The following is a 13,756-nucleotide window of genomic DNA, read 5'->3' as shown; positions in this document are numbered from 1 at the left end:
AAAGTCACTAAAGTCATTGATTCTACAAAAAGGGTGAGGACGTTGCCTCGTTAAAACATTACAGAGATCTTTTCCATAAAATAATTGAATACAAGTCTGACAGGCATGCATTCATGGGAGGAGCGGTCTGTAACTATAGAATCTGAATGTGGCTAACACTTGAATAGTTGATTTAGTAGTCTTTTACTGCAGTACTGTTGCCCTTAACATTCCCACCCATTTTCATTACATCCACAAGAGGGCAGTATACACACACTCCTGACCAGATAATGACACTCAATTTAGCTGACACGAGTCACTTATAAATTCTCCACATGGCTGTTTCTTGTCATTGTTGGTAGCTGGCCATGCTGAATGACAACAACTCAAGGACTTCTGCCCCATTGAAGAGTACAGATCGGTTTTGTGATGTTGTCAGCTAAGCCATCTATAGTAATTGAAAAGTTTAAAGTAGTAGTTGAATATTGGTTAAAAATACACTTTTTTTGGAAAGATGTATAGATCAATGGATTAAATGTTCCTTTTGTTTTCGCTGTGAAATCCACAGGTATAAATAACTTCGTTTTGTTTTGCTTTGTTGAAATTAGTCTGGAAGACAAGTTTCCAATGTTTCATACATTCATAGGCTTGTATTAAATGTTAAGTACAGTTGGTTGTGATTATTGAATGCCCTGCATAACTTTGATGGGAAAAGGCACCTACGCTTTCCATTCCAGTATCACAATCATGGTTCAATATTTACATGGACTTTAGTGTATTATCAGCAGAATAACAGTATCTGGTGTACTGTAGGCTACTGCTATGTAAATCGCGCAGCGTATACCTCTGCTTGTATAGAGGTTAAACGGCTACTTTTTTACAAGTTGTACTATTTGGTGTAATAATCCAATTACAACGACTGCTTGCCAAGTTGTGAAGCATAGTTGAATATCCAAACTGCATGATATATTTTATGTAGGATGTTGACATAATTAAATCATCAAATAGACTATAGGCTGATAGGTAGACTACATAAAAAAAAAAGTGGCCTTCATTTAAAAAAAATAATTTAAACCGTTTCAAATTTGGTGCAAAGTTTTTGTTATTCTAAACCTTTCTAAAATTATCATTAAACACAAAACAGTGTACATTTGTAAAGGTCAAAACCATCTTCATTTGTAAAGAGTAGTTGAGAGTAAAAGGCAGCAATGATAAAATCTCAACAAATTTGGTCAACCCCCCTACTCCTCACCAAATGGTGCGGTCCAGCCAGGGACTTTGTAGCGGGACGAAAGAAAAACGTTGAGACAAAAGTTAGCTGAATGAGTGAGGGGAGAGAGGAGAGTGGAAGAGGGGTACACGCTGAACAGATGACAGAGAGAGACCATAGGCGAAACGAATGTGCATGACAACTTTAGGCTATAAATTCCTGTAAAACATTAGAAAATATATCCCTAAATTAATATTGGAGACATTTATTAGAAGCCGAAGTCCACCTGTGTTGTGAATGATGAGGCTCTTATGCTGTGCAATTGTGCTGCTATCTGCATCCTCCGCGGAGTGCCAGCAAAGAGGTGAGCTGGAAATAATCTCTTTCCTATTGACTGCATTTTCACTCTTTCAGCACGAGGTCTCAATGCGTCCGAGTCAAAGCATTGTTTTATTTTTCTTAAAGCAATGTATGGGATATGCACTTTAATTTATGTAGAGCATAAGTGGAAGATTAGGAATAGTAGATGTATCTTTGTTGATAGAACGCATTTTGAGTAATTACTATTTTACTGTTCTTTACATTTGCCAGTTTAAAACAGAAATAGCCTAATATGTATTGCATAAATTGAGTGAAAAGTAATTGGTGTCTTGGTGTTGAAATTGCGGACAATAATTCCGCCATTAATTTACAATTACAAACAGGAGGATTCTAAGTTATTACAAACTATGCTATCCAGTTTTAATACAACCAGTTGCATCACCAGGAAACTAATATCACTGGCCAATCTACATGATAGTTACTTTGTTAAACCGTTATTAGTTCTCTCACCTTGAGAGAAATTCCGGGCCATTGTCATTGAAATGATTTACAATTGCTGACGCCTCTTTCTCTAAAGCACAGTCACGCTAACATGCTAGGGTCGCCTCAAGGCCCAATTCAATTCCTCTAATTGTAACAACAATCATCAGTAGAAAATGTTTGAGGTGCAGATTTTAAGCTTCAAATAGACCAACTTTCATTACATGTCTCCTCTCCTTTTTTTTTTTTTTTTTTTTTACATTACATTGGAATCAAGATCAGATGTTGATGTGCTGTGTAACTTGTCCCCCCATTCAATTCAATACATTTAAGGAACACTTTTAATTGAATTGATATTCTTGAATACTGAATACTGGCTTGCTTGTAAGAGGCTTCTTCTGAAACGTAATTGGAGAAGCTTCTACCTATACTTGTTGGCATAACCATGTTGGGGATCTTCATGTGCCACAATTACATATATTAAATTGTAGGGCTGTCAAACGATACATTTTTTAAAATCAAGTTAATTGCATGTTTTTCTGTAGTTAATTACTGTATGAATAATATTTAATATATGTATATATTATTTTTAATTGTTCAAATTTGACCCTAATTAAATGCCCACACCAGTTTTTCAAACTAAAAGACGATGGCCAGAGCTTACCCATGGTGTTGCACAACAATGTAAGTCAATCAGTCATAGTTTTAGTCAAAGTATGATATACTTGGGCTTGAAGTGATAAACCCGAACTGCCTGCTTTGTGCAAATTCATTGTCTTGTCTTTTCCTATGAAATGAGGTGTAAATTATTTTTATCCTACGTTTCGTTTTAGGGCTGGGTTTTATTTAAATGGTACCACCCACCATCATGGCATTGTTTATTAATCAGAAACACCTGTAAAGTACACCAGTCACTGAGCAACAGATAATCTTTGGCTATAGCAAAGATGATGGATGGTACAGTGCATTCGGGAAGTATTCAGACCCCTTTACTTTTTTCACATTTTGTTACGTTACAGCCTTATTCTAAAATGGAGTAAATAGTTTTTTCCCCCTTATCAATCTACACACAATACCCCATAATGACAAAGCAAAAACAGGTTTTTAGATATTTTTGCTAATGTACAATAAAAAAACAACTGAAATTTCACATTTACATAAGTATTCAAACCCCTTACTCAATACTTGGTTGAAGCAACTTTGGCAACGATTACAGCCTAGAGTTTTTGTGTGACTCTACAAGCTTGGCACACCTGTATTTGGGGAGTTTCTCCCATTCTTCTCTGCAGATCCTCTCAACCTCTGTCAGGTTGGATGGGGAGCGTCCCTGCACAGCTATTTTCAGGTCTCTCCAGAGATGTTCGATCGGGTTCAAGTCCGGGCTCTGAATGGGCCACTCAAGGACATTCAGAGACTTGTCCCAAAGCCACTCCTGCATTGTCTTGCTTAGGGTCATTGTCCTGTTGGAAGGTGAACCTTCACTCTAGTCTGAGGTCCTGAGTGCTCTGGAGCAGGTTTTCATTAAGTATCTCTCTGTACTTCATCTTTCCCTTGATCCTGACTAGTCTCCCAGTCCCAGCCACTGAAAAACATCCCCACAGCATGATGCTTCACCGTAGGGATGGTGCCAGGTTTCCTCCAGACGTGATGCTTGGCATTCAGGCCAAAGAGTTCAATCTTGGATTCATCAGTCAAGAGAATCTTGTTTCTCATGGTCTGAGAGTCCTTCAGGTTCCTTTTGGCAAACTCCAAGCGGGCTGTTATGTGCCTTTTACTGAGGAGTTTCTTCCATCTGGCCACTCTACCAAAAAGGCCTGATTGGTGGAGTGCTGCAGAGATGATTGTCCTTCTGGAAGGTTCTTCCATCTCCACAGAGGAACTCTGGAGCTCTGTCAGAGCGACCATCAGGTTCTTGGTCACCTCCCTGACCAAGTCCCTTCTCCCCGATTGCGCAGTTTGGCTGGGCGGCCAGCTCTAGGAAGATTCTTCGTGGTCCCAATGTCACGGCCGTCGAAAGAACTAGACCAAAGCGCAGCGTGGTGAGCATACATATTCCTTTTATTTAGGATGACGCCGACAAAAACAATAAACAATACAAAACAACCGTGAAGCTTAAGGGCATGTGTCACAAACAAAGTTAACTTCCCACAAAGAAAGGAGGGACAAGGGCTACCTAAGTATGGTTCCCAATCAAAGACAACGATAGACAGGTGTCCCTGATTGAGAACCATACCCGGCCAAAACCTAGAAATACAAAACATAGAATGCCCACCCCACATCACACCCTGACCTAACCAAATAGAGAAATAAAACGGCTCTCTAAGGTCAGGGTGTGACATCCAAACTTCTTCCATTTAAAAATGATGGAGGCCACTGTGTACTTGGGGACCTTCAATGCTGCAGAAAAGTTTTGGTACCCTTCCCCAGATCTGTGCCTCGACACAATCCTGTCTCTGAGCTCTACAGACAATTCCTTCAATCTCATGGCTTGGTTTTTGCTCTGACATGCACTGTCAACTTTTGGACCTTATATAGACAGGTGTGTGTCTTTCCAAATCATGTTCAATCAACTGAATTTACCACAGGTGGACTAAATCAAGGATGATTTAAGGATGATCAATGGAAACAGGATGCACCTGAGCTAAATTTTGAGTCTCGTAGCAAAGGGTCTGAATAGTTATGTAAGTAAGGTATTTCATTTTTTATTTTATTTTTTATTATCAAAAAATTCTAAAAACCTGTTTTCAGTTTGTCGTTATGGGGTATTGCGTGTAGATTGATGAGGAACAAATATTTAATACATTTTAGAATAAGGCTGTACCATATCAAAATGTGAAAAAAGTCAAGGGGTCTGAATATTTTCCAATTGCACTACAGCTTTTGAGCCATGGAGCAACGAATTGCAGATGAACAGCAGATCAACAGCAGATCAACAGCAGATCAACATTCGGTGTGTGTGTTCCCTAGCACTTTTCCCTCAGGGAAATGATCAACCTCGTAGGCTGAAACTACTGTCCTTACTGCTGCTGATCTGACTACTGGGACTGCTTGGTCTGATCTGCCTAATTATTTGAAGTAAAGAAGGATTATAAATGTAATCACAAACCACCCTCTCATCTCAATTTTCAAGGCGTCAGTATTTGAAATAAATGGCTTACTCTGTAGGCAGATGCAATAGTGAAATTGCACATGTTTCTTCTGAGTCTGATAGCCTATGATAGCCTAAGACATGTAGGCTTTGGTTAAAGTCAAAATCCCACAGTGGTGCGGTGCTATAAGTGAAAATCCATCTTTCTCTCAGGTGCAGGGTGAAGATGCTAAATGGACCCCTCCACACTGCCTTCTACCAAAATGTTTTATGGCAAAGTGGTGCTAACTTTGTTACGTGACAATACACACTGTAAAAGTCAGACACAATCCCAAAACGTGACAATCCTCTCCAATCTGACATTTCTTAATTTGTATACTAGACTAATATTTAGAGGTAATAATAACCTGAATAATATCAATGAAATGCTACTGATAATAATAAAGTGTAATGTAAAATAGGGAAGAAAACCCATGTGTTTCTTTTGAGTCTGATATGCGCCAACCCCCCCGCTCGGTGACCCTGTACATTGGCCATGAAAATGATCATAACCTCAAATTCCTTATTTTTTTCTTCTCAAAGTTGCCAAAAGAATGAGTCAATGAAACCAGACCATAGTCACTGTGTCGGGTTTTCGAGACTATTGACTGTGAGGGGGAGGTTTACTCAGAATATTAAGAACAATACATTTACATTAAACTCCCTGTCTTAAGATTGATATTTTTACAAAAATATATTATTTACTCATATGTTCCACACACAGAATGCATTGATCAGTTAAAATATTTGTAATGTTTAATCAGTTCACCATCACTATTTACACAACATTCTTTGCTAAACCGAGTGCCCTGAGCGTTGAGTAACGCGACCTGAACTGCTGAACTGGTAGCTGGCTAACATCTTCAGCCACGGACAGCATTTTTACCTTATCAACCCAGATGCTATCTACCAGTGAACTGTTGAAATGTTAGTCTTTTGTGTTCAGTGACAGTGGCATTCCAAAGATGGCAGGCGCTCAGCAGAAGCCGCTCCTGGGTAAGGCTGATGAGATGACCTCTGACCATTGGGGGCCTGCTCAAGGCCCCAGTCAAGGCCCCAGTCAATCACGGGGCCTTGTTATCCAAACATTGACCAGGCCTCACTGACTGACTGATGTCTCTTTCACACTAATGAGCTGAGCTGTATAATCATTTGAGGGCTGCTTATATCTCTCCTTTAATGGATTTTTTTGGGGGGGCGGGGGGGTTAAGTGCCTTACTCAAGGGTAGAGCGACAGATTTGTTCACCTTGTCGCCTCCAGAATTCAAACCAGCAACCTTTGGTTACTGGCCCAATGCTCTAACCTCAAGGCTACCTGCCGCCCCACCGTACCCACTGACCTGGTTACGCATCCACCGTAGTTGCTAAACTGTGGGGATATAGCCATTTAGTTCACATCACATCATCTCAAGCAGTTTAGTCCAAAAAGCTGTATAATGTATGATGTCAGATAAGCTGATGAAGCTAATTATGGGGCTAATATTGCAGTTAACTCTAATAAGACATGAGGATATTAAAGCATTAATATAGCATTAATACATTAAATAAAAATGACAAGTAGGACAAGGATGCTAGTTTGGCTTTGATTTCATTTTCCGCCACATGCAAGCGTTCACCATGGAGCCCAGATTTGGTCGGCAGATGCAGACAGATGATTAAAGCATCCCCAGTGCAAAGGAGCCCCAGGAAATAGGCGTAAGAAGCCTGAAATGACCACAAATCACCACATCTATGGGTGACATCAGTGTCTGACTATGTGCCAGTCAGCCATTTAGTAGCGCTGATTAGCAGTGTGCTGTTACATCACGACTAGGTGGTGATGTATTGATGAAATACCAGGACCTGACTGATGGTCCCTGTCCACAACCAGTTGCTGTGTCAATAACATCCCCCCGGGCTGTCACTGTGTCACTTACCTTCCCACAGTTATTTGCACCTGGTTAGATCATGTCAAAGCTAAGTACTGTAAAATAACCCTCTCCGGGATTAAGACTACCATGAGCCAAAATATGAAAGATATATGAAAGATTGGGTTTCACTTTCACAGGATCAAATCCATCGGGATTTGAGATTTGGCTCTGATGTTTTAAAGTCAATTAACGCAATTTATTTTTAAACAAGGAAAACATTGTGAGTTTGGTGGTCAGAGAACATGGTTGAGGTTTCTTTCATGACAAACCATGACCAGGATGGTTTCTAAGATTGAATAAAATCATTTTTAAGACAAACTGTTAAAAACATTATAACAAGCTAATAAATAGTCAACACAAAAATAATAATTGCTTTCCAATCCACTCTCCCTGCATTTCCCCTTTACAGCCCACAGTGCACAGGGGTCAAGCCTCTCTGTCAATGAGAAATCAGCAGCCACCGAACGGCAGACAGACATGTAGATAGATGGACAGTCAGTCAGTCAGTCATCCCAATTTCACACTGTCTTGCCGAACCGTACTGTACTGTCTCGTTACCGATCAGTGGGTCTGACTCCGAGACAGTCTACCACTCGTCTGGTCAGATGTCTCAATCATACTGTACTGTCTCATTACCGATCAGTGGGTCTGACTCTGAGACAGTCTACCACTCGTCTGGTCAGATGTCTCAACCGTACTGTACTGTCTCGTTACCAGTCAGTGGGTCTGACTCCGAGACAGTCTACCACTCGTCTGGTCAGATGTCTCAGTGCTGCTATGTCATTAGGCTATCAACTCCAGTTTCCTGGAGGGCCTCTGAAGGCCTCACCATCACTGTTCACAGGAATGCTTTGGGACCATTCAATTCAATAGGATTAAGTCGTAGGCCAAGCTCACAATGGCCACCTTCTCCTGGGAAGCGTACATATGTTTTAGATTTTAGAGAGGAGATGTATTGATGTCTTTGAAATGCCAGTAAAGATCCCTTGTCAGAAAGGTTTAATTGTGTCTGGAATGAAGTTCTGCTCATGAACAGCTTGTTTACTAACTATTAATAAACAGTGTAAGCATAATTTGTTATGCATTAGTAAACATGCATAAAGCAGTTATTAATCATGACCAACAGGCCTTTAAAGTTAATACTTAAGGTTAAAAAAATAATAAAATGATAAGCATCTTATAATCAGACCTTGGAAACGTGCAGATTTTCTGACTTCTTCAGTTTAAATCTGTTACCATAAGCCTCCTGACATCTCAGTGGTGGAGAGATGCTTTGGGACAAAAGGCCTTGTAGCCCAGAGGGTCTGCGGGTGGTTATCACAGAGCAGCCCACAACAGCACCCATCAATGGTCCATGTAAACACGTGGGCGGAGTTTTCTTTGGGTAGAGGGGGGGAATTATGAGGATGGGTCTGAATTGGTGGTGGGAGGTAAGGAGGAGTTGAAAGGGAGCGATTCAACTCCTCTTTTGTGGGGGTGAATTGAAGGTGTGTGTGTGTGTGTGTGTGTGTGTGTGTGTGTGTGTGTGTGTGTGTGTGTGTGTGTGTGTGTGTGTGTGTGTGTGTGTGTGTGTGTGTGTGTGTGTGTGTGTGTGTGTGTGTAAACAGACCATGTACTGTGTGTGTAGATGTCATGGTCTTAAACCCTACTGGGTCTCCCCCAGGTCTCTTCCCCGCCATCTTCAACCTGGCAAGTAATGCAGAGATCACCACCAACGCCACCTGTGGAGAGCCTGAGCCAGAGATGTACTGTAAACTGGTGGAACACGTACCAGGACGACGCATCCGCAACTCCCAGTGTCGGACCTGTAATGCCCAGAGTCAAAACCCCAAAGGTACTGGAGTTAGGACCCTCTGGGCGAAGGCTGAGAAGGAGAGGGAAGCAGTGTCTTAACTCTGTTATGACTACTGGCTAGTGCTTCAGACAGTTTGACTTTCTACTGTCCCACTATCTTTCAGTTACAGTATCTGTCTGAAATACTGTACTTCTTGCGTGGATTCCAGGCATTCATTTTATTGCTTTCTCTTGATTTTATGCAGAGCAACATCCAATCACCAACGCCATTGACGGCACCAACGGGTGGTGGCAAAGCCCCAGCATTAAAAATGGCAGACAGTTCCACTGGGTGACCCTCACACTAGATTTACACCAGGTAGGAACCTCCAGGACTGTCACTGGTTTAACGCTGCTACGGGCTGTGAACACACACACACGGTCACGTGATTCCCAGATAATAGTTAGTTACTGTGTGTCTGTGGTCTGTACACTTAGAAAATAGGTGCTATCTAGTACCTAAAACAGTTCTTCAGCTGTTCCCATAGAGGAACCCTTTGAAGAACCCTTTTTGGTTCCAGGTAGAACCATTTTGGTTTCATGTAGAATCCCTTTTGGGTTCCATGTAGAACCCTCTGTGTTCTACATGGAAAAATAGTTCTACCTGGAACCAAAAAGGGTTCTACCTAGGTTCTCCTATTAGGACAGCCAAAGAACCCTTTCAGAACCCTTTTTTTCTGAGTGTAGTTCAGCAATTAGGAAACTCACCCTTGAACCCCACCACTGTGAGACCCTACCTCCACTCTCACTCACTGTCTCCTCAACACTCCACTATGGCCTGTACACAGTTACAGGCAGTGGAGGCTACTGAGGGGAGGACGGTTCATAATAATGTCTGGAAATCACATGGTTGATTCCATTCCATTGACTCCATTCCAGTCATTATTAGGAACCGTCCTCCCCTCAGCAGCCTCCACTGGTCACAGGCCACTGCTAGACCACTACTGCAATGGAGGTCCTATTTATTGCCTGGATGGCCTGTCGCTCCCTCCGTCTCTTTTTATTGCCTCTTCTTTCTCACACTCTCTTGCTCCACTCTTTCCGTCTCACTCACTGTCTTCTACAGTATCTCTCTGTCTCCTTCTCACTCTGTCTGTCTCCCTCCCTCCTTCACCTTGTGGGGTTGACTGAGCTGAGCCTGCTACTTTTAAAATCATTTTTCAACAGGCACTCAAAACAAGACACGCTTTCACTGAGCCACACACACATACACACACACACATGTTATGTTCTTCTATCTTCTTGGGGACCTAAAATGTATTTCCATTCAAAATCCTATTTTACGTAACTCCTAACCCTAAACCTAACCCTAACCTTAACCTGTAACCCTAAACCAAACTCCTAACCATAAATCTTACCACTAACCACTTACCCTTACCTTACTCTAATTGTAACCTAGCCCTCAACCTAACCCCAAGCTTATAATATCCTTTGTCCTCATGGGGATCATTTCCCTTGTTTTAGGTCCTCACGAGGATAGAAGAACCAACACACATACACACTGGGGATTAGAATGAACTGCAGTCACACAGTATATCTCTGGGGATTAGACTGAACTGCAGTTACACAGTATATCTCTGGGGAATAGACTGAACTGCAGTCAAACAGTGTATCTCTGGGGATTAGACTGAACTGCAGTCACACAGTATATCTCTGGGGATTAGACTGAACTGCAGTTACACAGTATATCTCTGGGGAATAGACTGAACTGCAGTCAAACAGTGTATCTCTGGGGATTAGACTGAACTGCAGTCACACAGTATATCTCTGGGGAATAGACTGAACTGCAGTCAAACAGTGTATCTCTGGGGATTAGACTGAACTGCAGTCACACAGTATATCTCTGGGGAATAGACTGAACTGCAGTCAAACAGTGTATCTCTGGGGATTAGACTGAACTGCAGTCACACAGTATATCTCTGGGGATTAGACTGAACTGCAGTCGTCACACAGTATATCTCTGGGGAATAGACTGAACTGCAGTCACACAGTATATCTCTGGGGAATAGACTGAACTGAAGTCACACAGTATATCTCTGGGGAATAGACTGAACTGCAGTCACACAGTATATCTCTGGGGATTAGACTGAACTGCAGTCACACAGTATATCTCTGGGGATTAGACTGAACTGCAGTCACACAGTATATCTCTGGGGATTAGAATGAACTGCAGTCACACAGTATATACAGTACATTTTCAACTAGATTTAAGTAAACTAACTTTACCACTCAGGAACATTCACTGTATTATTGGCAAGCAACTCCAGTGTGGATTTGGCCTTGTGTTTTAGGTAACTGTCCTGCTGAAAGGTGAATTCATCTCCCAGTGTCTGGTGGAAAGCTTACTTAACCAGGTTTCCTCTAGGATTTTGCATGTTCTTAGCTCCGTTCCGTTTCTTTTTTATCCTGAAAAACTCCCCAGTCCTTAACGATTACAAGCATACCCATAACATGATTCAGTCAACACTATGCTTGAAACTATGGAGAGTGGTACTCTGTAATGTGTTGTATTGGATTTGCCCCAAACATAACACTTTGTATTCAAGACAAAAAGTGAATTACTTTGCCACATTTTTTGCAGTATTACTCTAGTGCCTTGTTGCAAACAGGATGCATGTTTTGGAATATTTGTTTTCTCTACAGGCTTCTTTCTTTTGTCAATTAGGTTAGTATTGTGGAGTGACTACAATGTTGTTGATCCATCCTCAGTTTTCTCCTATCACAGCCATTAAACTCTGTAACTGTTTTAAAGTCACTATTGGCCTCTTGGTGAAATCCCTGAGCAACTGAGTTAGGAAGGACTCCTGTATCTTTGTAGTGACTGGGTGTATTGATACACCATCCAAAGTGTAATTAATAACTTCACCATGCTCAAAGGGATATTCAATGTCAGCTTTTTTTTTTTACCCATCTACCAATAGGTGCCCTTCTTTGTGAGGCATTGGAAAACCTCCCTCGTCTTTGTGGTTGAATCTGTGTTTGAAAATCACTCCTCGACTGAGGGACAGAGATGAGGAAGTCATTCAAAAACCATGTTAAACCCTAAAATCATGTTAAACCCCTTATTATGTCACTTGTTAAGAATAATTTTACTCCTGAACTTATTTAGGCTTGCCGTAGCAAATGGGTTAAATACTTTTTGACTGAAGACATTTCAGCATTTCAAAAAATATATATATACATAATTCCACTTTGACATTAGGGGGTATTGTGTGTAGGTCAGTGACAAACAAATCTCAGTTTAATACATTTTAAATTCACCCTGTAACACAACAAAATGTGTAAAAAGTCAAGGGGTGTGAATACTTTCTGAAGGCACTGTACATCACCAGGGATTAGACTGAATATCTTTCTCATGCTTAGATGTGTTCCCTCCCCACTTCCTCTTGGGAGTTCCGGCAATTTATATTGACCTCAGGAATGCAAAAATGGAACTCATTTGGAGGTAGACATCCCAGTAATTGTTTTCATGTTGAAAACACAATCTTCAAAGTATGTCAGTGACTTAACCCAATAATGCAATATTCTCACACTAGATCAAACAAACATTTTTATTAAGTGATTAAAATAATTGTACATTATTAATACCAGATGTCAAGAACAATATAATAAACCAAGCCAAAATGGCAGACTTCTCAAAACCAGAGCGGTTGACTTAAAATGGTTTCACGAGCAAAGAGAGACAAAAACGATTAGCTTCTCAATGGGAGGTTTGTCTGGATGATTTGGTATGTCTCTAAAAGCATCTGATTTCCTATGAGCTAGTGCTAGCCTAGCATCCTCTCCTCTGACATCATTGATACGGTGCTTGGCCTTGGAAAGGAGCTCAGATACTTTGTGTCGCAAACTAACTGCTACATCTCAATACCAACGTCTTCACGTGGGAGAACGCTTGATTCTCACAACAGTAACATGAATGCAACTGGTGCACTGAGAAATATTAAATTGGCGTTATACTGCATCTAGGGTATATCTGTATTAAAAACGGATGGCTTTTGATTTCTGACGGTTCGAAAGAGTAGTTTCACATTAGTTTACAGAGCCACAATGTACTGAACATAAATACAATAGAATAAAAGATCCCAGAAATGCTCAATACGCATATAAAGCTTATTTCTCTGAAATGTGTTTACATTCCTGTTAGTGAGCAAGATAATCCATCCACCTGACAGGTGTGGCATATCAACAAGCTGATTAAACATCATGATCATTACACAGGTGCACCTTGTGCTGGGGACACTAAAAGGCCACTCTAAAATGTGCAGTTATATCACACAACACAATGCCACAGATGTCTAAAGTTTTGAAGGAGCATGCAATTGGCATGCTGACTGCAGGAACGTCCACCAGAGCTGTTGCCAGAGATTTGAATGTTCATCGCTCTACCGTAAGCCGCCTTTAGAGAATATGACAGTACTTCCATCCGTTCTCACAACCGCAGACCACGCCACTTCCGGCTTCTTCACATGCAAAATATTTTTGTCTTTAATAAAGCTCTTTTGTGGGAAAAAAACTAATTCTGATTGGCTGGGCCTGACTCCCAAGTGGGTGGGCCTATGGCTGCACCCCTGCCCAGTGATATGAAATCCATAGAAAAGGGCCTTATGAATAATTTTCAATTTTTTTCAATTGACTGTAACTCAGTAAAATTGGTGAAATGGTTGCATGTTGAGTTTATATTTTGGTTCATTGTATATACAGTGCATTGGGAAAGTATAACGACACCGTGACCTTTTGCACATTTTGTTACGTTACAGTCTTATTCTAAAATTGATTACATTTTAAAAATCCTCATCAATCTACACACAATACCCAATAATGACAAAGCGAAAACAGATATTTTGACATTTTTGCAAATGTATTAAAAATGGAAATACCTTATTTACATAAATATTC

General features: G+C 40.9%; 1 protein-coding gene across 3 annotated transcripts in view; it reads left to right on the top strand.

Moving 5' to 3' along the window:
- The first annotated feature begins 1,299 nt into the window (after window positions 1-1,299).
- The window catches only part of LOC110536548 (laminin subunit alpha-1), a 78,177-nt gene continuing 65,720 nt past the window's right edge, over window positions 1,300-13,756 (top strand). For all 3 annotated transcript variants that reach the window (XM_036934849.1, XM_036934851.1, XM_036934850.1), the window contains exons 1-3: window positions 1,300-1,553; window positions 8,691-8,861; window positions 9,067-9,179. In XM_036934849.1, coding sequence (XP_036790744.1) covers window positions 1,487-1,553; window positions 8,691-8,861; window positions 9,067-9,179 — 351 coding nt within the window. In that variant the 5' untranslated portion in view covers window positions 1,300-1,486. The remainder of the gene's footprint in view (window positions 1,554-8,690; window positions 8,862-9,066; window positions 9,180-13,756) is intronic.

This window comes from Oncorhynchus mykiss, chromosome 11 (assembly GCF_013265735.2).
Source record: "Oncorhynchus mykiss isolate Arlee chromosome 11, USDA_OmykA_1.1, whole genome shotgun sequence".
Lineage (NCBI taxonomy): Eukaryota > Metazoa > Chordata > Actinopteri > Salmoniformes > Salmonidae > Oncorhynchus > Oncorhynchus mykiss.
Note: the sequence above shows the minus strand (reverse complement) of the source record. Positions and strands in the feature narration are given on the sequence as shown.